General features: G+C 44.6%; 2 protein-coding genes across 3 annotated transcripts; both read left to right on the plus strand.

Moving 5' to 3' along the window:
• Positions 1–4,546: 4,546 nt before the first annotated feature.
• On the plus strand, positions 4,547–8,014 carry LOC139373108 (guanine nucleotide-binding protein G(I)/G(S)/G(O) subunit gamma-7-like). The gene is made up of 3 exons (XM_071113219.1): positions 4,547–4,713; positions 4,946–5,053; positions 5,902–8,014. Exons 2-3 carry the CDS (start codon positions 4,973–4,975, stop codon positions 6,025–6,027), a joined length of 207 nt encoding a protein of 68 aa, XP_070969320.1. The 5' UTR covers positions 4,547–4,713; positions 4,946–4,972; the 3' UTR covers positions 6,028–8,014.
• A 1,797-nt stretch (positions 8,015–9,811) lies between these two features.
• On the plus strand, positions 9,812–16,412 carry LOC139372482 (interferon-induced protein 44-like). 2 transcript variants are annotated; one of them, XM_071112203.1, is made up of 9 exons: positions 9,812–9,921; positions 10,318–10,423; positions 10,588–10,977; positions 12,847–12,901; positions 13,071–13,266; positions 14,050–14,202; positions 14,435–14,606; positions 14,682–14,782; positions 14,886–16,412. In XM_071112203.1, exons 2-9 carry the CDS (start codon positions 10,333–10,335, stop codon positions 15,084–15,086), a joined length of 1,359 nt encoding a protein of 452 aa, XP_070968304.1. In that variant the 5' UTR covers positions 9,812–9,921; positions 10,318–10,332; the 3' UTR covers positions 15,087–16,412. The 2 variants fall into 2 exon arrangements, with proteins under 2 accessions (XP_070968304.1, XP_070968303.1); XM_071112202.1 differs by having other exon boundaries at positions 9,866–10,107.
• The last annotated feature ends 6,330 nt before the right edge of the window (positions 16,413–22,742 follow it).

A 22,742-nucleotide genomic window follows, 5' to 3' on the forward strand; every position in this document is an offset into this window, starting at 1 on the left:
CGATTTTTCCCAATTAGAGCTTGTTTCTTTTCAGAGATCCCAGTTGTCTTGAAGGCACCGTGACAACAGCTTGCAGCCTCATACAGTGTCATACTGTTCTCCACTCCCTGACAGCATGCCTGCAAAGCAAAGCAAAGCACATTCTCTCTTTCTCTATCTGCTTGAGGATTCTTCACCCAATGTGGTTGCTATGGCGACTCAGTGACGGCTACGGTTGCCGCGTCAGAATGTGGTGTGAGCCAGGTGATGCATTACGACAACCATAGATCTTCTAGGCAGAGTGTGTGTGTGTGTGTGTGTGTGTCAGGCTGTAATGAGAGGAGACCTGAGGTTAGCAGCACCTCTGTAGGATCTTAATGAGGGCGACACACACCCTGATAACACACACACACCCTTCACGTGCCTCTGGGGTTACACAAACATACACTCTTGATGCCATCTTTGTGTAAGTGTAACTAATTAGCCACTGACATAATGCTGTTTACATACAACACACATCAACACTGTTTTAACATCCTCCATCAAAAACACAAACACAGTTGACCCTGTTTTAACATAGAGACTATAAAACAAACAACACACACACACACCCGGCCCAGGGTATAATGAAGTTAACAGCCATCTCATGGAGAGGAGTTTCTCACAGGCTCTATGAGTCAGAGAGCGGTGGGAAGAGAGAACAGGGAGAGAGAGAGTCAGGGAGAGAGAGAGTCAGATAGAGGGAGAGAGTGTGTATATGTCCCTTTAGTCACCACTCATGAGTCATATATTGTATAGAGAGACTATGGCCATTGTGGTTTCAACACATAACCATGACAATGCTCTTAGATAACATCACATCATTTTAGCACCTACTGGGGGCTACTGACTAGTAACAGTTCAGGGTGATGGGGAGGATTTTAAACCCAGCTGATTTAACAGAAATACAGTCCTTAGTCTTTTGACTAACTGGGTTTAATGCCGGGTCATCTGCGTGCCACAAAACTGTGTTCACCCGAGTTTGGTTCACCAAATGACCTCTGTTACATGCTCATATACTGCTAAACTGATCTAGAATCCAAATGGTACTGTGAGAATTCCAATTCAGTACTGATCTAGAATCCAAATGGCACTGTGAGAATTCCAATTCAGTACTGACCTAGAATCCAAATGGCACTGTGAGAATTCCAATTCAGTACTGATCTAGAATCCAAATGGCACTGTGAGAATTCCAATTCAGTACTAATCTATAATCCAAATGGTACTGTGAGAATTCCAATTCAGTACTGATCAAGAATCCAAATGGCACTGTGAGAATTCCAATTCAGTACTGATCTCGAATTAAAATGGCACTGTGAGAATTCCAATTCAGTACTGATCTAGAATCCAAATGGTACTGTGAGAATTCCAATTCAGTACTGATCTAGAATCCAAATGGCACTGTGAGAATTCCAATTCAGTACTGATCTAGAATCCAAATGGCACTGTGAGAATTCAAATTCAGTACTGATCTAGAATCCAAATGGTACTGTGAGAATTCCAATTCAGTACTGATCTAGATTCTTAGCGTACTGCAATGTTCTGTAGTTTGTGTTAGTGCTTCAGCTACATCTGATACTGCTGCTGCTCACATCAGAGAGAGAGATGGAGAGAGAGAGAGGGAGGGGAGAGGGGTGAGCAAGAGGGAGGGAGAGAGACAGAGGGAGGGAGGGGAGAAAGAGAGGAATGAGAGAGAGAGAGAGATGGACGAAAGATGGAGGGAAAAAGAGAAAGGAGATAGAGAGAGAGACATCAAAGGAGAGGAAATGAAAGCTAAATGTACCATCAGCATAATTTCATACTTCAGTAGAAATGAGGCCAATGCGGTAAATGCTCTCTCCCTCTCTCTTTCTCCCTCCCTCCCTTGCTCTCTCATTCTCTCCCTCCCTTTCTCTCTCTCACCTCTCCCTGCTATTTTTAGCTCTCTGGTGGGGAATGACTATAGACTGCCACTGTGTGTGTGTGTGTGTGTGTGTGTGTGTGTGTATATTTTCACTTTAGGTGAAAATACGGCAGAGATTTTCTGTCTACCAACTAGGCCTAGTAAGTAGCTTGTATATCAGTCGGAATGAAGTGTAATTTCTCTTTGTAAATAACATTGCGTAAGGGCGCCTCTCTGAGTGTATATGTGTTACTGCACCCTGCTGCTTGATACTGTATCAATTCGGTGTCCAGATGCGGATATATTGAAAGCAGCTCACACTCCGGGCACATACGACGTCAAAGAGAAAATACTTACATGAATATCTGATGTTCGATAGTTCTACATAAAGCACCACAATCTAAATGTTTATGCAATTGTACAATACCGATTGGTTTTCGACTTGGAACAAGGGCAATCTTATTGAACTCCCGTAACCACTGATCTAGGATCTGCATATCCTCCCCAATTCTAACCTTAACCATCGGTGGGAAAAACGCTAAACTGAACCTAGATAGACGTCTAAGTGCAACTTCATGCTTTATGCTCTGAATCAACCCATTTGTTTTTCTCAAGGGGGGAAATCAAGTTTGTGTGTGAGAGCGCTAGCTGGCTGTCAGAAGTGACGGAGTAAGGGAGGGAGTGGAATAGGGTGGACAGACACCGCTAGCCAACAGAGGGGGTGGCGTTTGATTCGGTAAAAACCGAGATTGAACGAACGGACTGTGTAACCGACGAAACTGCCCCTTTAAATCAGGAATACAGCGCATTCGGAGGTGAGTTGGGAAATATCACTCTATTTTATCTGTTTATATCACCTCTTTACAGAACCGTGTACTTATTTGCGGTTTATGTGCTCTTGCCTTCCCTAATTTTGGTCAATGGAAAAGCAGCGTTTATGGGAAAGAGAGAGTCACGAATTCGGGTTTCCCAAGCCAGGGCGGAGAGAGGGTGGGGAGGAGAGAAACTGGGGGACAGGGTCTGTGGGAGAAACGTTATCAAAACGTCGGTAGCGCACGCTGTAGCTGATAGATCAGAGGGAAGCAGCGATGTCTAAACAGCTGGATGTTTTATTGAGGGAAGCGTCAAATTTGCATAATAGGCTATTTGCAAGACATGCATTATTTCCAACAGGCGAATAGCGTCCATAAGCATTCTAACGACATGTCAACAACCTATTCTCCGGCTGAGATTCGACTATGCAGTAGGCCTATTACCGTAGTAGGCCTATACGTGTGTGTGCGTGTGGCCGAGGAATAGGACACTGTTTCATCCGTCAAAATGCCCGCATTCTGTTTTAAACAGAACAGGCTGACAGGCATGCAGGGGCAACACACAGACCCATGTAGTCCATTGTTGGGAATTTACGCGTGTCGCGTCAGCTATAGGGTCCATATTGGATGCTCAGCCATTTAATTTGCCTACCAGTGGAATTGCCATGAACTGATAAATACCGTCAAATCAATACCGTGTATTGTCTAATCATGTTAGCCTACTAATGTGATGGTCTATACTAGCACACTGCACAAGACACGACGATACTGTTTATAACTGGCTATTCTTTGGCCTATAGGCCTGGATATAATTCGGAGTGTCGAAAAATAAATCATAAAGGCTGTCAAACAATGCTTCAGGTCACTTACCCTTTGTCTGGGAATGAGAGAATATACCCTCGTTAGGAAAGTTTGAAACTAGTTGGAACATCAACAGGCGTATGAAATTAGCTATGTGGTAACAGGCGGGCTATAGGCCTAACGTTTCTGAAACGTTTTAACGGATTTGACAGCATGTATGACCGTTTTCTTTGCATGCCTTACATTTTATCATGCACATTTACTGCCTTTAAACTGTCAAACTTTATATCTAGTTAGTAGCTCATACATAATGTACTCTCTCTCTCTGTCTCACACTCACACACACACACACACACACACACACACACACACACACACACACACACACACACACACACAGCCCTAATTAGAGCCATTAATCTCAAGGTCCTCCACAGTAGAGTAATTACAGCAGGACTCCTGAGAGAGAGAGAGAGAGAGAGGGAGCAAGCGAGAAAGAGAGAGGGAGAGGGAGAGGGAGGGAGAGGCACATATTTTCTGGTGAATAGTTTGGTACAGTACTTTATTCTACAGCCCTGTGACAACATGAATGTTGTTTCTGTGAATCCAAAAGAAATGAAAGACAGTTATAAATTACTATGTAGTTGAAACGTGTATATGACTGTAACATAATAGTCACCAAATGTTAAAATCTACAGTACCTTCATCACTCCAGTATCCCTGCTCATTGTAAATACGGTATTGGAACTGACCCTGTATAAAGTATGTTTACTTACTTATTGTGTTCTCCATATTTCTTCTTATTTCTCGTGTGTTTTTTTTCTAGTATTACATTGTTATTGATTATCGCATTGTTGGGTTTTGAGTCTGCAAGAAAGCTATTTCACTGTACTGTGCATGTGATATTAATAATGTGAAACTTCTACTCTGCAGGAGGTGAAGGTTTACAGCTGACCATCTGACCTGAGGTCACAACCACTCCTGTCCATCTGACCTGAGGTCACAACCACTTCTGTCCAGCTGAGTGACCCAACTCACCTCATCAGTCCTTCCCCTGCACACACACCTGCCCTACCTGGTACACCTGTCTACCAACCCAACACACACCTGCCCTACCTGGTACACCTGGCTACCAACCCAACACACACCTGTCTGGCCCTTGGTGCAGACTGGCCCCCCGATCTGCACACCATCCGCTAGGTTTGTGTGTGTGTGTGTGTGTGTGTGTGTGTGTGTGTGTGTGTGTGTGTGTGTGTGTGTGTGTGTGTGTGTGTGTGTGTGTGTGTGATTTAGGACAGTAAATGTACATTCAAGCCTGAGGGGGAAAAAAACACGATGACTGTAGCAGAAAACCACATGAGGGCAGTATAAAGCTGCTTTTAAATTATTTCTTTCTCTCCCCCCTTCTCTTCTCCCCTCTCCCTTTCCATAGTGGGGGTGTGTGTATTGATGGATCAGGATGTCAACCAATAACAACATCGCGCAGGCCAGGAAACTGGTGGAACAACTGAGGATCGAGGCAGGGATCGAACGTATTAAGGTGTGTGTCAACGCTAAGGTTTTTATTAGCATGTAAGGAGCAATCCACTGTAAGGAGCAATCCACTGTAAGAAGCAGTCCACTGTAAGGAGCAATCTACTGTAAGGATCAATCTACTGTAAGGATCAGTCCACTGTAAGGAGCAATCCACTGTAAGAAGCAATCCACTGTAAGAAGCAGTCCACTGTAAGGAGCAATCCACTGTAAGGAGCAATCCACTGTAAGAAGCAATCCACTGTAAGAAGCAATCCACTGCAAGGATCAGTCCACTGTAAGGAGCAATCTACTGTAAGGATCAGTCCACTGTAAGGAGCAATCCACTGTAAGGAGCAATCCACTGTAAGAAGCAATCCACTGTAAGAAGCAATCCACTGTAAGGATCAGTCCACTGTAAGGATCAGTCCACTGTAAGGATCAATCCACTTTTAAGAAGCAAACCACTGTAAGGAGAAGTCCACTGTAAGAAGCAAACCACTGTAAGGAGAAGTCCACTGTAAGAAGCAATCCACTGTAAGAAGCAATCCACTGTAAGGAGAAGTCCACTGTAAGAAGCAATCCACTGTAAGGAGCAATCCACTGTAAGAGCAATCCACCGTAAGGAGCAATCCACTGTAAGGAGAAATCCACTATAAGGAGCAGTCCACTTTTGCCAAAGCATCACAATATCCCTCTCCCTGCCTCCTGTCTCTCTCCACTCATCCTCTCACCCTATCCCCCTTCTCTCCCTCTACCCCCCCCCTCTCTCTCTCTCTCTCTCTCTCTCTCTCTCTCTCTCTCTCTCTCTCTCTCTCTCTCTCTCTCTCTCTCTCTCTCTCTCTCTCTCTCTCTCTCTCTCTCCCCCCCCCCCAGGTGTCTAAGGCAGCGGCAGACCTGATGAGTTACTGTGAGCAGCACGCCCGTAACGACCCTCTCCTCGTTGGCATCCCAACGTCAGAAAACCCTTTCAAAGACAAGAAACCCTGCATCATCCTATAGCTGCACACTCATCTCTGCACATCAGACACACACACACCTCTGCCCACACACACACTCCCACTGGCTGACTCTGCAACAGCCAACATGGCCCAGCTCTGTCAAGCTATACATACAACACACACACACACACACACACACACACACACACACACACACAGAGAAACGAAATAGCCACTCTGGAAAAGCGCCATACTCAATAGCCACAGCTAGGGGGCGGTGTCTGTGTTTACAGACCACATTGCCACATTAGTGATATTAGCCCTGAGTTGTTTCTCTGTGGTGCTGAGGGTAAGCCTGCACTAACATGCAGCCCTACCTGATACTGGTTACTGACTCACCCACAGAGATAGTGACACTCAAGTGGAGATGACAGATTTACTTCAAAAAAGGACAATTATCTTAATAGGAATCCACAGTCGCCTACATGAAGTTATAGGCTGATGTATAGCATGTATTTTAGTGAATCAATGATTTATTGATTCATTGATTAATCGATTGATTGATAGCAGTATCTGGTGAGGTGGGGGTTTATGTGTGACCAATCTGGTGTAAAACCTGGGTCGTTCGTGTGATACAAGCTGTGTTAGCCCTCTCAGCTAAAGCCTAGCCATTAGCCATGGAAGTTAATATAAGTCTTCAGGTCTCAGGCATGGTTACCCATCACTAAACCACCGTGGCTATACACGGTGTGTTTGTTAGCCATATAGTGGCTGACTTGCCACTGACTTTCTAAGTATCACAATGGGGATGGCCCCTTCCTGAAACCTTGCGTCAACGGTAATGTCAGTGTTTCCACAAGACATTGTGTTTTTGTGAACATGGCATTGTAAACACTGAGCAGGTTGGTACATGCTGCATATGTACCCACTGTGTTTAAACCCGGATCATCTGCAATGCCACAAGACTGTGTTAGCCCACTGAGCTAAAGCATAGGCTACATACACTCCCACTCTAGCGACGGTTATCGATCAACAGTGTTACTGCTTTGGTTTTGATTTCTTGGTCAGTGGGTTTTCTATAGGCCAAAACTCCAGCTGTGTCGACTTGTGGAGTAAGTTGCTCATAGACACTGATCTAAGATCAGTCTTGTGTTTTCCCTCTAATGGTAAAGGTTAGGATTTAGAGAGGGTCATCTGATGCTAGATCTGTCTAAAAGGCTGAGTTTACACAGGCAGCCTAATTCAGATCTTTGTCCACTAATTGGTCTTTTGGCCAATCAGATTAGCTCTTTTTCCCAATAATTGGGCAAAAGATTAGAATTTTGCTGCCCGTGTAAACACAGCCTAATGAAACTTCTATCTTGAGTACTGACGAGTACTGAGAGGCTAACTGTTCAAGTTTTTAACCCCAGAAGTATATATATAGTACATATATATATATATATGTTTTTTAATTACTTATCGTTTCAATATTTTGTCAATTTATTGCCATATAGTTAGCAGATACTGTAGGTTTCCATTCACTCCTTAACTTACACTTGAGGCAAAAGTTTACCTTAACCACAGATCTAGGATCAGATTATCATCCCCAATCTTAACTTGAACCATAAGGGGGGTGTACAAATATCTGATCCTATATCAGTGGTTAGATACGTCACTAGTTCTGACAATAAGAGCAAGCATCAATTCTTGGGCTTTGCTTATTGGCTCATCGTGTGTTCTATTGAGGAACAAGAGTGAATTACAAAGTGGTGTCCCGTGTCCCCACCTCCACAGTCCTATTCCTCTACTCCCAAACCAAACTTGATTGTAAAAAATGTAAAAGACACTAGAGAAAATAAAAACAAAAGTGTATAAACTTTCTTTAAGCCATGTGCAGAAGTGATACGTTTTGAGAGTAGCTGTTTTGGGTTTGGTTTGAGTTTCTTTCTAAATGGAAGCAGGTCAGTCGAGTATTATTATCGAACGGTACAGTGTTTGTAAGATAAAACCTAGGCCAGAAATCAATCAAAGTGCATTAAACTTTTTCCACCCCCAAAAAAACAAAATGCGCTTTAATTGAATGTCAGCCTGTTGCAGAATCTTTTCTGTGGATGTTCAATTTTTGCGTAAATGTTTCCCTTCTGTCAGAATTTTGTCTGTTTCCTCATTCAGCTTGAGGTTCTCACACACACACACACACACACACACACACACACAATCCCCTAGTGACTAAATGGGGAGCCAACCACATCTACAAAGCAGTGAAGTGGCCGTACTCATAGCATAGCTTCTTATACACAGGCACAGCACTGTGAGAAACAAACTTGAACCATTAAATCACTGTCTCTCTCTCACACGCACACAGACAGACACACACACAGTTTCCTAATGTCTTTTAAAAGTGATTATCTGAGGGAGATTATTGTTATTCCTTAATTCATTCATTCCACGGACGGTTATTTTGATTGATTGGTTGTTTGATTGATTGGTTGATTGATTGATTGGTTGATTGATGGTTTGCCTTGTTGTGGTGTATTGTGTTGTATGCTGGTTAGGACCAGGAGTTTTACCTGGTCAAGTCACATGGTCAGGAACAACATTCTAGCCCTAGACTTAAGAATAGTTGAGAGTATTTGAGTGAACAGTCTTAAAAGAGGACACAAAGCTCTAGAATGGAAGTCTTGTGGTGCTCCCATTCCCACATCATTCACTATAGCTGATCTAGGTCCGTTTCAAGTTTTCTCCCCCTAAAGATTATGTCAGGATTTGGGGAATGGAATCTGATCATAGGTCTTACCCAGAGCAGAACGCTAGAACCCTAAAACAAATTTCTGTCCCTAAGACACTGATCTCAGGTCAGTTTTACCTGGACTCATCATTGTGTTTTTATCTCCTGTGTATTCATATACAGTATGTATCTCTGGTAACGCTTTGTTTTTACAGTCTCCTTTAACTTGGTATTTGCTTATAAATAACATGGTAAAAACATGTGTTTCGTTGCAAGCGAGGACTATTTGGTCCCAGGTTGAAAGTCCCCATTGTTACCACAATGTGTTCCTTCCGGCTGGGACAGGGACTGTAAAGTCAAGCGAGGACTATTTGGTCCCAGGTTGAAAGTCCCCATTGTTACCACAATGTGTTCCTTCCGGCTGGGACAGGGACTGTAAAGTCAAGCGAGGACTATTTGGTCCCAGGTTGAAAGTCCCCATTGTTACCACAATGTGTTCCTTCCGGCTGGGACAGGGACTGTAAAGTCAAGCGTTACCGTATCTTTCTGCCTTGATTAATTGTGAATGATCAGTTATAGATTATGAAGGAAATGTAATATCTATTTTTTTGTATCTGGTCGCTCTGATGTGCCATAACTCATGTTTTCTTGCACACTGTTCATATTTTACAGTTAAATACTTTACTGTTCATATTTTACAGTTAAATACTTTACTGTTCATATTTTACAGTTAAATACTTTACTGTTAAGACTTTACTGTTAATATTTTTTGTGGATATTGCTGTTAAAAAAAAGATGATATTGAAAAAGTAGACAACATGAATAAAAATATAATAACGCCCGTGTTGTTTTGACCTGCCGCTTCTCTTCTTACACACACACACACACACACACATCCATCCACACATCCATCCACACCTGAGAATTGTACAGGTCATTTTAAAGTGACCATAGACGTTTCTCTAGCTTCAGATAGAATTACAGCTCATTGTCAATTAAATACCACTATGTTATATTTCTAAGCCATGAATAATTCCCAGTCTTCTATCCTACTGTAGAAGCCCTGTATTTCCTGACATGACTTGTGGAGGGAAGGCTACAGGCTGTGCAAGTTGCACTCCCTCTTCCGGGCTGCACATCGAGAAATTCCTACAAAAAAAGAAGCTAACTCCGTCCAACGGCGTGCCAGAAGAGCTCTATCAAGCGTACTAGCGGTCCTGTCCTGTATTGAAAACAAAAAGAAAGGCAAGTTGAGTGACTCAAAGCAGCCAAAGTTTCGGTTTTAAGAAAAGGAAAGCTTGAAACGTCTCTGTTTTATACTGCGCGACCTGGATGTTGTGGTTGATTATATAGTTGTTGTGAATGATTGAAGCCCAGCAGCCCACTGCATTAGAATAGTTATATTTCTAACACGATCATCAGTTACAAACGGTAAGATCACCTACATCATCATAACAATCTAAAGAAAGCGCTTCAAAATAAGTAATTCTAACATATTTGTGTGGTAGCATCTATGAAAATATGAGTTTGTCCACTCTACATTCCTTTCGCTCTTTCCTCGGTGCGTGTCTATACAGCGAGGTGAGGTTCATCAGTATGATGGGTTTCTGTTACTATTTATTGCTGGTCTTTCTACCTCAGGTCCTTAGTGACACAATGAGTGTTGTGAAGTCCAGTCTGTCAGTAGAACAGGAGAAGAAGCTGCTGTCTCTGTTCGGCCATGTCAGACTCCACCTGCTCTACAAAGGTTTGTCAGAACAATGGACTTCATTTTAATGGCATCTTTGAAAAACATTTTTTTTATGAGATTCATTTTATCAGGCCAGATACCAGCAATGCAGGCAGAACAAAGCAATTGGGTCAGTAAAATGTAATAAAGTACTTTTCTATTATATTTTGTTCTGCTCAAAGCCAGCGTCCACAGCTACATGCATTCAGCCTTCCACAACCGCTGTGATGGCCAGGGACCCACCGTACTTGTGGCCTACAACAAGGCTGGGTTTGTTTTCGGAGGTTACATCAGTAAGAACTACGCCCAGACTAACCAGGCCATCAACGATGATAAGGCCTTTCTCTACAGCATCACCGACCAGAGAGAAAAGCCACTGCGTGTGTCCAGTACCGATGGCCAGTATGGTTTCACAGATGGAAAGAATGGTCTTAATGTTGGTGTCTTGTGGTTTCTTAATAATAACACCTCTACAGTTCAAATTGTTGCAGGGAACAGCTACACCTTTGAAGGGGAAGAGATGCATGGCAATGACCTGCAGCTGACAGAGTGTGAGGTGTACAGAGTGGAAGGTGAGTGGTCATTTATAGCCACTACTCCCTAGGCACTACTGAAACACTTGGATATATGTGACCAATATGGCAAAATATTAAAACCAGTCAGAAGGCAATGTGAATCTAATCAAATGTTATTTGTCACATGCGCCAAGTTGTAGGTAGACTATACCGTGAAATGCTTACTTACAAGCCCTTAACCAACAGTGCAGTTCAAGAAAGAGTTAAGAAAATATTTATTAATTTTAATATGTAATAAAAAGCAACACATAATGTAATGAACACAGAGAGATGGTTTCAAGTGCAGGGCGCAGCAGGTGTTTATTGCAGAGGACCACAGGAGGAGGCAGGTAGCTGGGTCCAGGGGCAGGCAGAAGGTCATACACAGGAGGAGGCAGGTAGCTGGGTCCAGGGGCAGGCAGAAGGTCATACACAGGAGGAGGCAGGTAGCTGGGTCCAGGGGCAGGCAGAAGGTCATACACAGGAGGAGGCAGGTAGCTGGGTCCAGGGGCAGGCAGAAGGTCATACACAGGAGGAGGCAGGTAGCTGGGTCCAGGGGCAGGCAGAAGGTCATACACAGGAGGGGGCAGGCAGAAGGTCATACACAGGAGGAGGCAGGTAGCTGGGTCCAGGGGCAGGCAGAAGGTCATACACAGGAGGAGGCAGGTAGCTGGGTCCAGGGGCAGGCAGAAGGTCATACACAGGAGGAGGCAGGTAGCTGGGTCCAGGGGCAGGCAGAAGGTCATACACAGGGGGTCAAAAAGGCAACAGTACAGGCAGGGAAAAGGCTAGTAACGTCGTCCGGGAGATCAGGCAATAGGTTGATAACAGGAAATCCAATAGGCTAAAGTACAGGCAGGGAATAGGCGTCATAGTGAGGCAGACAAAAACTATCATACACGGGAGGAGTAAATCACGAGAAAAACCAGAGCTCTGAAGGACGTATGTCACATGTGATAATGACATACAGGTGTGTGAACAGGTGATTAGAATTCAGGTGATTGGGATCTGGATCTGGAGAGTGAGCTGCTTTCAGGGGATCTAGGTGTTTGCGGGTGTGAGCTGGAAAGTGAGCTGTGTTTAGGGGATCTATGTGTTTGAGGGTGTGAGTTGGAAGCAGACATTACACATAACAATAACAAGGCTATATACAGGGGGTACCTGTTCCCGAGTCAATGTTTGAGGGTACAGGTTAGTCGAAGTAATTTGTACATGTAGGTAGGGGTAAAGTGAATAGTCCGGGTGGCCATTTGATTAATTGTTCAGCAATCTTATGGCTTGGGGGTAGAAGCTGTTATGGAGCCTTTTGGACCTGCACTTGGCGCTCCGGTATCGCTTGCCATGCGGTGGCAGAGAGAACAGTCTATGACTAGGGTGACTGGCATCTTTGACAATTTTTTTATCCTTCCTCTGACACCACCTATTATATAAGTCCTGGATGGCAGGAAGCTTGGCCCCAGTGATGTACTGGGCCGTTCGCACTACCCTCTGTCGTGCCTTACGGTCAGATGCCGAGCAGTTGCCATACCAGGCGGTGATGCAACCGGTCAGGATGCTCTCGATGGTGCAGCTGTATAACTTTTTGAGGATCTGGGGACCCATGCCAAATCTTTTCAGTCTCCTGAGGTTTTGTCGTGCCCTCTTCACGACTGTCTTGGTGTGTTTGGACCAGGATGGATAGTTGTTGGTGATGTGGACACCAATGAACTTGAAACTCTCGACCGACTCCACTACAGCCCCATCGATGTTAATGGGGGCCTGTTCGGCCCTCCTTTTCCTGTAGTCCTCGATCTTCTCCTTTGTCTTGCTCACATTGCGGGAGAGGTTGTTGAAGCAATGAGTGTATTGATTAAATCAGTTGTTTTTTTTGGTCTCAATTTCTGGCAGACTGTGGAGGCCTTCTGAAGACTCCTTGGAGGGAAATTGACTGGGAAGGATATAGGTATCCTGTCTGTTAAATCTCAAAAGCAATACAAAAATCATAATACTATGCAACTAGTGATGCATCTAGTACCACTTCTGCTGTTCCAATGAATATACTTAAATCAATCAATCCAGTCTGTCACTCATCTCTCTCTCTTCCTTTCTCCATCCATCTCTATCATTAACAGCAACAAGGAACGCCTGATGGACTATATCAAGAACTATAAGCCTGAGGTAAAGTCTGTGTTCCAGGCCAGAGTTCTGCTGGTGGGTCCGGTCGGGGCCGGCAAGTCCAGCTTCTTCAACTCCATCAACTCTGTCTTCAAAGGACATGTTACCGGGCAGGCTAACACCGGCAGCGCTGGCACCAGCCTCACCACACAGGTACTGTTTGTGTGCCCGCATGAGTGTGTGTGTGTGGTTGTGGCTTAAAGATGCAGACTGGGATCTTAAAAGACAATTCTGTCACTTTTCACCTCGTATTTATTATCTCCAGCACCATATCAGTGTCTACTTATGGGAAAATTGCATGTTTCTATGATCTGTGATTTAAAAGGAAATGTCTTAAAAAATACTTCTCTGTGACAGCACGGGGTAGGATTAAAAGTCAAGAAAACTACTTTTCTAAACCTGCAGTGAGTTTCTAGCCAGAAGGAGGGTATTTTCTTGCTCCCCACAAATCTCATAGTTGTTTGAAAACGGCTGTTTACGTTTTATTGTGTTTTTTTTAATGATGTCATCAGGTAGAACTTTATTATTATTATTATTTTTTTAATTGAATTTTAAAACATACCATCTACCTGCAGTGAAGCCGCTCAACATTTACATTAAGTTCAGTCATCTAGCAGACACTCTCATCCAGAGCGACCCACAGGACCAACCAGGGTCAATGGCACATCTACAGATCTCCCGAATCGGGGACCCGAACCATCGACCTCCCAGCCACTGGCCCAATCTCCCAACCGCCAGGCCACCAACCATGCAAGACCACCCGCAGTCCCCCCAGCCCCCCGCAGTCCCCCCAGCCCCCCGCAGTCCCCCCAGCCCTCCCCCTCTCTCGTTTTGACTCATGAGCACCACTTTCAAAACTACTGTCTGAAATTATACAAGACTTATGGAACATCCCTATTGTACTGGACTTAACATTCCACATCTCTCTATCTGTAGTTCCGTACCTACAGCATCAAGGCAGATCAGGGTAGGAAGGCTCTCCCTCTGGTCCTGTGTGACACCATGGGCCTGGAGGAAGGACACAGCGCAGGGCTGGATATAGACGACGTCAACAGTATCCTGAAGGGCCACGTACAAGACCGGTACCAGGTGTGTAAAACTGGCAAATGGTAGCAGTGGAGGCTGTTGGAGGAAGATAGAATGAATAGAAATGTATCAACGAGAGGATTTCATGTGTTTTATACCAATCATTCCAGCCATTACAATGAGCCTGTCATCCGAGTTAAAGTAGAACCAGCCTCATGTTAGGGAAAGCATGTGGTTGATAGTACAGTAGCAGTATATTTATCTTGGGGGCTGATGTCCTGTTTCTCTCCCCCAGTTCAACCCGTCCATGTCTGTCCAGACGGATGGTGTTGGGTTCTGTAAGTCGCCCAGCCTGAAGGACACGATCCACTGTGTGGTCTACGTACTGGATGCCTGCAAGTTCACTCTGCTCTCTGCCAAGATGGTGGACAAGCTCGCCGCCATCCGCAAGGGGATCAACAAGCAGGGTAAGGAAGGAAGTGAGTGCGCGCGTGGGTTTACATGTCTGTGTATGTGTGTGTTCATGTGTGTTGTGTCACTAGGTGTTCCCCAGCTGGTCCTGCTTACCAAGGTGGATGAGGCCTGTCCACTAGTGAGAGATGACCTGACCAACATCTACCTGAGCCACTACATAGAGAGGATGGTGAGTGCATGGCTGAGTCTGGAACCCTATTCTCACATAGTACACCATGTTTATTTAACTACAACCGTGTGTGTGTGTGTGTGTGTGTGTGTGTGTGTTTCAGACCCGTGAGGTGAGTGTGTGTCTGGGTGTGTCCCAGTCCTGTGTCCTGCCAGTGAAGAACTACAGTCGTGAGCTTGAGCTGGACGTCCACACAGACATCCTCCTGCTCACTGCCGTGGTCCAGATGCTTCGCTACTCTAACAGCTACTTTGATGACATCTATCAGGCTGGGGACCAGAAGTCTGAGTGGCTAGGGTTGTAGGTGTGATACTGATCTGAAGTCAGTTTGGGATTTTACCTTCTAATAGTTAAGGATAGGATTCTGGGGAATACGCTGATCCCAGATGTGTTTCAAAGGCAACTTTTAGTTATCGCTTTATAAACCTTTTTATCTTAATTCTCAGAGTCTCTTCCATTCTGACTTTGCCCAGTTACAATTTAAACTGAGTATATCAAACATTAGGAACATCTTCCTAATATTGATGTTCTTTAGGTGGTGGACACGGGAAATTGTTGAACTTGAAAAACCCAGCAGCGTTTCAGTTCTTGACACAAACCGGTGTGCCGGGCACCTACCCCGTTTAAAGGCACTTCAATCTTTTGTCTCTCCCATTCACCCTGTGAATGGCTCACACACACAATCCATGTCTCAATTGTCTCAAGGCTTAACAATCTTATTTAACCTGTCTCCTCCCCTTCATCTACACAGATTGAAGTGGATTTAATAAGCAACATCATTAAGGGATCATAGCTTTCACCTGAATTCACCTGGTCAGTCTGTCATGGGAAGAGGCGTTCTTAATGTTTTGCCCACTCAGTGTATATTGTAATTAGATACAATACTACATACACATATTGTATGGTTGTCTGCAGAGTCTGTACTGCTATTGGTCAGATAAGACATACAACTGTATACTGCTCATTGTACTTTGTTCACTACAGTATTTTCATTTAACAAAACTAAATGCGGAATAAATATCTGTTGCATATCTAGGACCTGACTCACTCAGACTTGCTCTACAGTTGTCCAAACTTTCATAAAGACAGAGAGAGACATCCAACATAAGAGACATGTGGAGATGCAGTCCGGTACAAACAGCAAACCATTTTACAACAATCATTGAGTAAAAACAGAAGAGTGAATCCTTTTAATGAAATATTAAAGGAGTATGGTAAAAACATGAATCCGTAACAACAATGTTGATCATGTCTTGAATCATGAAAGTAGTGTGATGGAAAATGTTATCTTGTGAAGAGAGAGCCTTGAAAATGTTCATCTTGTCTTACTGTCATAAATATTCATTGGTTCCTACCTGTGATTGGTAAAGATATGAGAGCGGGCGACATGAGCCCCTCCTCAGGACCATCTGGCAGAACGCCCAGAATATATTTTATAAATTAAGATAACCAGACACATGCCCGGAACCAACCTTATGAACCATGCCTATGTAATGTGTCTGTAACCAGTATATAAGAGAACTAACAGGACTGCCCTGGGGGAGCTCACTTCAGAACAGTACTTTATGCATCTGTTTGACTGTAACCTCTCCAGCTTGCTGTTAATTAACAATGATTCATTTAATATTGACTTTGAGTGTCCCTGTGTTGAATTTCCACAACTGGGGAACGGACTATAGATGGGGAGCCCCACCTCTGGTGGAGTACAACCTGGCAGAGAAGATAGACACAGACCAACAACATATAGATGCATGAAACCTATACTTGGTTATATTACTGCATCTTACCCAGGAAATATAGGTAACTCAAACAATGTTTACATCCACACTAATAATTGTATATTAAACTGATTATGGCAGTAGGCAGATTATGCAATAGACATTCAAACACCTTACTCTGTTTATTTTAAATCAGTGTCGGGTTGAAATTGAGGTAAGCACACGCGGATTAAAACCCCTGTTTTTCTGAGCAGTCTTTCTAATTATTAGGACATGGAAACACTTTAATTGGGGTTCCAGTGGGGTATTTCATCAGTGCATGTTCTAGCACTAGCCGAGCGAGCCTCCCTCTAGCGCGACTGACGTGTGTTCGGGACAACTGAATGTATGCGTCTTTCTAAGGAGTTTTACAAACTGTATATGTCCGATTGTCTGCATTTATCAGTGTGCGGTCAGGTAGTCTGATTTCAGATGTGTCCATGCAAACAGGATAATTAGGGAAATAGTTATTCTAAGCAAAGCAAGTAAACATTTGAATCAAACTATTATATTAATCTGGCTATCCACAATAATCGCATTATTGTGTGCATGTAACAGTACTTGTCTCTGTTGGCTCAGGTTTGGGGCGGGGCCGGGCTTTAGATGGGTGCAGCTCTTCCTGCTCCTCTAGCTGCTTTTTGAAGAAGCTGTCAGCATAGTTCAACATCTGGTTCAGACTGGGCAGCAGGATATCAGTGTTGGGGTCCTGCTCACACTCCTGGCTGTAGTTGTTCATTGGCGGAATACAAGAAGGAATACCCAGGGACGCATTTAACTCGCGGGTCTAAAAAACACAAACACATTTAGAAATGACTCATTATTGAATTTACCACAGGTGGAGTCCAATCAAGTTGTAGAAACATTTTAAGGATGATCCATGGAAACAGGATGCACCTGAAACCGTGCCAAGGAAACTAAACCGAAGCATGGATTGAGGTCATACCTTTGTCCATAGACTGCTTACAGAGTAAGGAAACAGATGTCATTTTGTAATTTGTGGGAACTATCCCTTTAACTTAGCCAATTAGCGCTTTGTGTTGATCTTTAACGGCCATGCCGTTACATGCAATAGCCAAACATTCTGCAGCTCCTCTGCCACCAGGCGGCAGGCCTCATCAACTTTGGTCAGCAGTAACAGCCGGAGGCCGCATCCACTTTGGTCAGCAGTAACAGCCGGAGGCCGCATCCACTTTGGTCAGCAGTAACAGCCGGAGGCCTCGTCCACTTTGGTCAGCAGTAACAGCCTGAGGCCTCGTCCACTTTGGTCAGCAGTAACAGCCTGAGGCCTCGTCCACTTTGGTCAGCAGTACGAGCTGGGGAATGCTTGGGATCAACATACAATGGGAAATAATGACTGTCAGGAGGATTGCATATGAGAGCAATGCATTTCATGTAATGTTTCACACTGACATAGGAGGGTCTGAATAGGATATACAGTGCCTTCGGAAACTATTCACACCCCTTGACTTTTTCCACATTTTGTTACATTACAGCATTATTCTAAAATGGATAAAATAATAATAATAACAATCCTCAGCAATCTACACACAATACCCCATAATGACAAAGTGAAAACAGGTTTTTAGAACATTTTGCAAATGTATAAAAAAAATGTAAAACTGAAATACTTTATTTACATAAGTATTCAGACCCTTTGCTACCTGACTAGTGGTTAGAGCGTTGGACTAGTAACCGAAAGGTTGCAAGTTCATATCCCCGAGCTGACAAGGTAAAAATCTGTCATTCTGCCCCTGAACAGGCAGTTAACCCACTGTTCCTAGGCCGTCATTGAAAATAAGAATTTGTTCTTAACTGACTTGCCTAGTTAAATAAAGGCAAAATAAACTAAATTGAGCTCAGGTGCATCATGTTTCCATTGATCATCCTTAAGATGTTTCTACAACTTGATTGGAGTCCACCTGTGATAAATTAAATTGATTGGACATGATTTGGAAAGGCACCCACAGTTGACCGTGCATGTCAGAGCAAAAACCAAGCCATGAGGTCGAAGGAATTTTCCGTAGAGCCCCGAGACCGAATAGTGTCGAGGCAGAGCCACTCCTCAGTAAAAGGCACATGACAGCCCACTTGGAGTTTTAAATTTTTTCTTGAGAAACAAGATTCTATGGTCTGATGAAACTCTTTGGCCTGAATGCCAAATGTCATGTCTGGAAGAAACCTGGCACCATCCCTATAGTGAAACATGGTGGTGGCAGCATCATTCTGTGGGGATGTTTTTCAGTGGCAGGGACTGGAATACTAGTCAGGATCGAGGCAAAGATGATCAGAGCAAAGTACAGAGAGGTCCTTGATGAAAACCTGCTCTAGAGTGCTCAGGACCTCAGACTGGAGCGAAGGTTCAATCTTCCAACAGGACAACGACCCTAAGCACACAGCCAAGACAACGCAGAAGTGGGTTCGGGACAAGTCTCTGAATGTCCTTGAGTGGCCCAGCCAGAACCCGGTCTGGAACCCGATCGAACATCTCTGAAAAGACCTGAAAATAGCTGTGCAGCAACGCTCCCCATACAACCTGGCCGAGCTTGAGGATCTGCAGAGAAGAATGGGAGAAACTCCCCAGATACAGGTGTGTCGAGCTTGTAGCATCATACCTAAGAAGAATCAAGGCTGTAATCACTGCCAAAGGGGTTGTGGCGGAAGAATCCGAATGAGTTGAGTAACATAGATAATTAAGATGTCTTATCTGCATAATATGCTTATATGATATACTTGTTATTAGAATGTATCCCTTCGGACTCTGGTGTTGGCAGTTGCACTTCCTCCCTCAGCTGGGGCTTTTGTATAATAACTGAATTGCTGTGTTTTTGGTATGTGGTGTGCAGGTTAGGTTAGGTTCAAAGACTAATACTTACTCAAATGTCCAAAGAGCGGTTCTCCAGGGCTTTGCCAGACGATTTCCTAAGTCTGTATGGATAGAAATGGGGTTCATATGTACTGTATCAATGGGCATACATTGTTCCAGGGTATCTTCAAAGGTCTGTAAGTCTAATCCTGTTCGTTACATTAAAGTAGTCCAGTATAAAAGGAATATGGTACCATGTGAGATTTGTCCTAAGTGACTGTCACTCACCCTCCACTCTGTAGACCTCACACTCGGTCAACACCAGGTCGTTGCCATGCATCTCAGCAGCATTGACTTTGTAATGATTTCCTGGTATACAACTGACCTGTGCTTTATTGCCATTCAAAAACATTAAGACACCTACATTAAGACCATGCCTTCCATCTGTGAAACCATACTGGCCACCGGGGGTATCGTCAGACGGGGCCACAGTGTCTCCCGACCCCTCCTGTCTCAGCCTCCAGTATCTATGCTGCAATAGTTTATGTGTCGGGGGCCTTGGGTCAGTTTGGAGTATTTCTCCTGTCTTATCCGGTGTCCTGTGTGAATTTAAGTATGCACTCTCTAAGAGAGAAGGCATGTCCTGGGACCATGCCTCAGGACTACCTCCTTGCTGTCCCCAGTCCACCTGGCCGTGCTACCTTGTCCCAGACCTGCTGTTTTTGACTCTCTCTCTCTACCGCACCTGCTGTCTCTAACTCTGAATGCTCGTCTTTGTAAAGCCAACTGACATTTTCTCCTGAGGTGCTGAGCTGTTGCACCTTCAACAACCACTGTGATTATTATTATTTGACCCTGCTGGTAATCTGTGAACGTTGAAACATCTTGGCCATGTTCTGTTATAATCTCCACTCGGCGCAGCCAGAAGAGGACTGGCTCCTCTCTAGATTTCTTCCTAGTTGCCTGCATTTCTAGGGAGTTTTTCCTAGCCACCGTGCTTCTACATCTGCCTTGCTTTCTGTTTGGGGTTTTAGGCTGGGTTTCTGTATAACACTGACATCGGCTGATGTAAAAAAGGGCTTTATAAATACATTTGATTGATTGATTTTGACAGACGTAGTGGCTTTTCTCTCTGGTCAGTGATGCTGTAGAGAAAGGCCTTATTATCATTGATCACCTGTCCAGTCTGGGCGTAGTCCTAACTGATGTAACCTCCGAAAACAAATCCAGCCTTGTTGTAGGCCACAAGTACGGTGGGTCCCTGGCGGTTGCAGCGATTGCTGAAGTCGATTATCTATGAAAGCTGCCTTTGGATAGAATGGAATCAAATAGAATGTAACATTTTATCATAGCCTTTTTTTTTAGTACTTTCAAATTGTTGTATTGATTTATTAACATTAGTTTTTTTTATTGTAACAGCAAAGTAATTGAGGGTTTTTAATGACAACTCTTTGTAATAGCCTATACTAATGCTGAAACATCAATAAACTAAACAAAAAATAGAATAGAATGGCACTTTATTACCTTTTAGTAAACCAATAAAGAAATATAAACACAACATGCGAAGTGTTGGTCCCATATTTCATGAGCTGAAATAAAAGATCCCAGAAATGTTCCATATGCCAACCATTTTTGGGCACAAATTTGTTTACATCCATGTTATTAAGCATTTTTCCTTTGCCAAGATCATCCATCCACCTGACAGGTGTGGCATATCAAGAAGCTGATTAAACAGCATGATCATTACACAATTGCACCTTGTGCTAGGGACAATAAAAGGCCACTCTCAAATGTGCAGTTTTGTCACACAACACAATGCCACAGATGTCTCCAATTTTGAGGGAGCTTGCATTTGGCATGCTGACTGCAGGAATGTCCACTAGAGCTGTTGCCAGAGAATGTAATGCTCATTTCTCTACCATTGGCCGCCTCCACAACATCGCTTTAGAGAATTTGGCAGTACGTCCAACTGGCCTCACAACCGCAGACCACATGTACAGTATGGTGTTGTGTGGGCGAGCGGTTTTCTGATGTAAACGTTGTGAACAGAGTGCTTCATGGTGGATATGGGGTTGTGGTATGGGCAAGCATAAGCTACAGACAACGAACACAATTGCACTTTATCGATGGCAATTTGAATGCACATGTCACGACTTCCGCCGAAGTTGGCTCCCCTGCCTGTTCGGGCGGTGCTCGGCGGTCGTCGTCACCGTCCTACTAGCCACCATCGATCCCTTTTTCGTTTGTCTGTTGGTTTTGTCTTATTAGTTTCACCTGTGTGTATTTTAGTTTATTGACGTCCTTATTTATAGTAGGTTGTCCCGCCCTTGTTTCGTGCGGGATTGTTTTGGTTTCATGTATTTTAGTGAATACGTATTGTGTTATTTGCTCCGATATATCTTAATCCTGTGTTGGATTATTTCACCCTGTTTTCGGGTTTTCAGTGTTTGTTCCGGAGAATAAACTATCGACTCACTGCACCTGCTCTCTGCGCTTGATTCCACCTACCTTGTTAATACGTGACAGAATCCCGCACCACCCATGGAATCAGCAGGAGCAGCCGCGTCTCCTCTCCCATCGATGGAGGAGAGAGTCCTCCACCACACCAGCGTGCTCCATCGGATTGGTTCTGCCATGGACCAAATGATGGAGAGGATGGATCGATGGGAGAGGAGTGGTCTTCCCACATCATCGCTAGCACCCCCTTCTCCAGCACCTCCTGTTCCTGCGACCACATCTGGCTCCGGGGCTCTGCGGTTGACACTCCCACGGGAGTATGACGGAACGGCGGCTGGGTGCCAGGGTTTCCTCCTTCAACTGGAGCTATACCTGGCTACCGTGCGTCCTGCTCCCTCTGGAGAGGAGAGCGTGAGCGCCCTCGTCTCCTGCTTGACTGGGCGAGCCCTCGAGTGGGCCAACGCAGTATGGAATGGCCCGGACTCGGCGAGGGATAATTACCCAGAGTTCACCCGCCGATTCCGAGCTGTTTTTGACCATCCACCAGAGGGTCGGGCGGCGGGTGAACGGCTGTTCCACCTGCGGCAGGAGACGAGGAGCGCTCAGGACTTTGCTCTGGAGTTCAGGACCTTGGCCGCAGGAGCAGGATGGAACGACAGGGCCTTGGTCGACCATTTCAGATGCAGTCTCAGGGAGGACGTCCGCAGGGAGCTGGCATGTCGGGACACCACCTGCACACTGGATGAGCTCATTGACTTGGCTATCCGTCTCGACAATCTGCTGGCTGCTCGCGGGCGTTCGGATCAGGCCCTGTCGTTTCCACTTCCCAGCCCTCCTGCCCCTATCCCTATGGAATTAGGAGGGGCAGCTTCGAGGGAGACCGGAGGAGGAGTGTCCTCCTGCACCAGTTGTGGTCGACGAGGGCACACGTCAGACCGGTGCT

Source organism: Oncorhynchus clarkii, chromosome 18 (genome assembly GCF_045791955.1).
Source record: "Oncorhynchus clarkii lewisi isolate Uvic-CL-2024 chromosome 18, UVic_Ocla_1.0, whole genome shotgun sequence".
In the NCBI taxonomy this organism is placed as follows: domain Eukaryota; kingdom Metazoa; phylum Chordata; class Actinopteri; order Salmoniformes; family Salmonidae; genus Oncorhynchus; species Oncorhynchus clarkii.

Coding starts and splice junctions, on each gene's coding strand:
- LOC139373108 (XM_071113219.1), top strand. CDS start 4,973: ATGTCAACCAATAACAACATCGCGCAGGCCAGGAAACTGGTGGAACAA. Junction 5,054..5,901: donor CAGGGATCGAACGTATTAAG/GTGTGTGTCAAC, acceptor CCCCCCCCCCAG/GTGTCTAAGGCAGCGGCAGA.
- LOC139372482 (XM_071112203.1), top strand. CDS start 10,333: ATGAGTGTTGTGAAGTCCAGTCTGTCAGTAGAACAGGAGAAGAAGCTG. Junction 12,902..13,070: donor ATTGACTGGGAAGGATATAG/GTATCCTGTCTG, acceptor TATCATTAACAG/CAACAAGGAACGCCTGATGG. Junction 13,267..14,049: donor GCACCAGCCTCACCACACAG/GTACTGTTTGTG, acceptor CTCTATCTGTAG/TTCCGTACCTACAGCATCAA.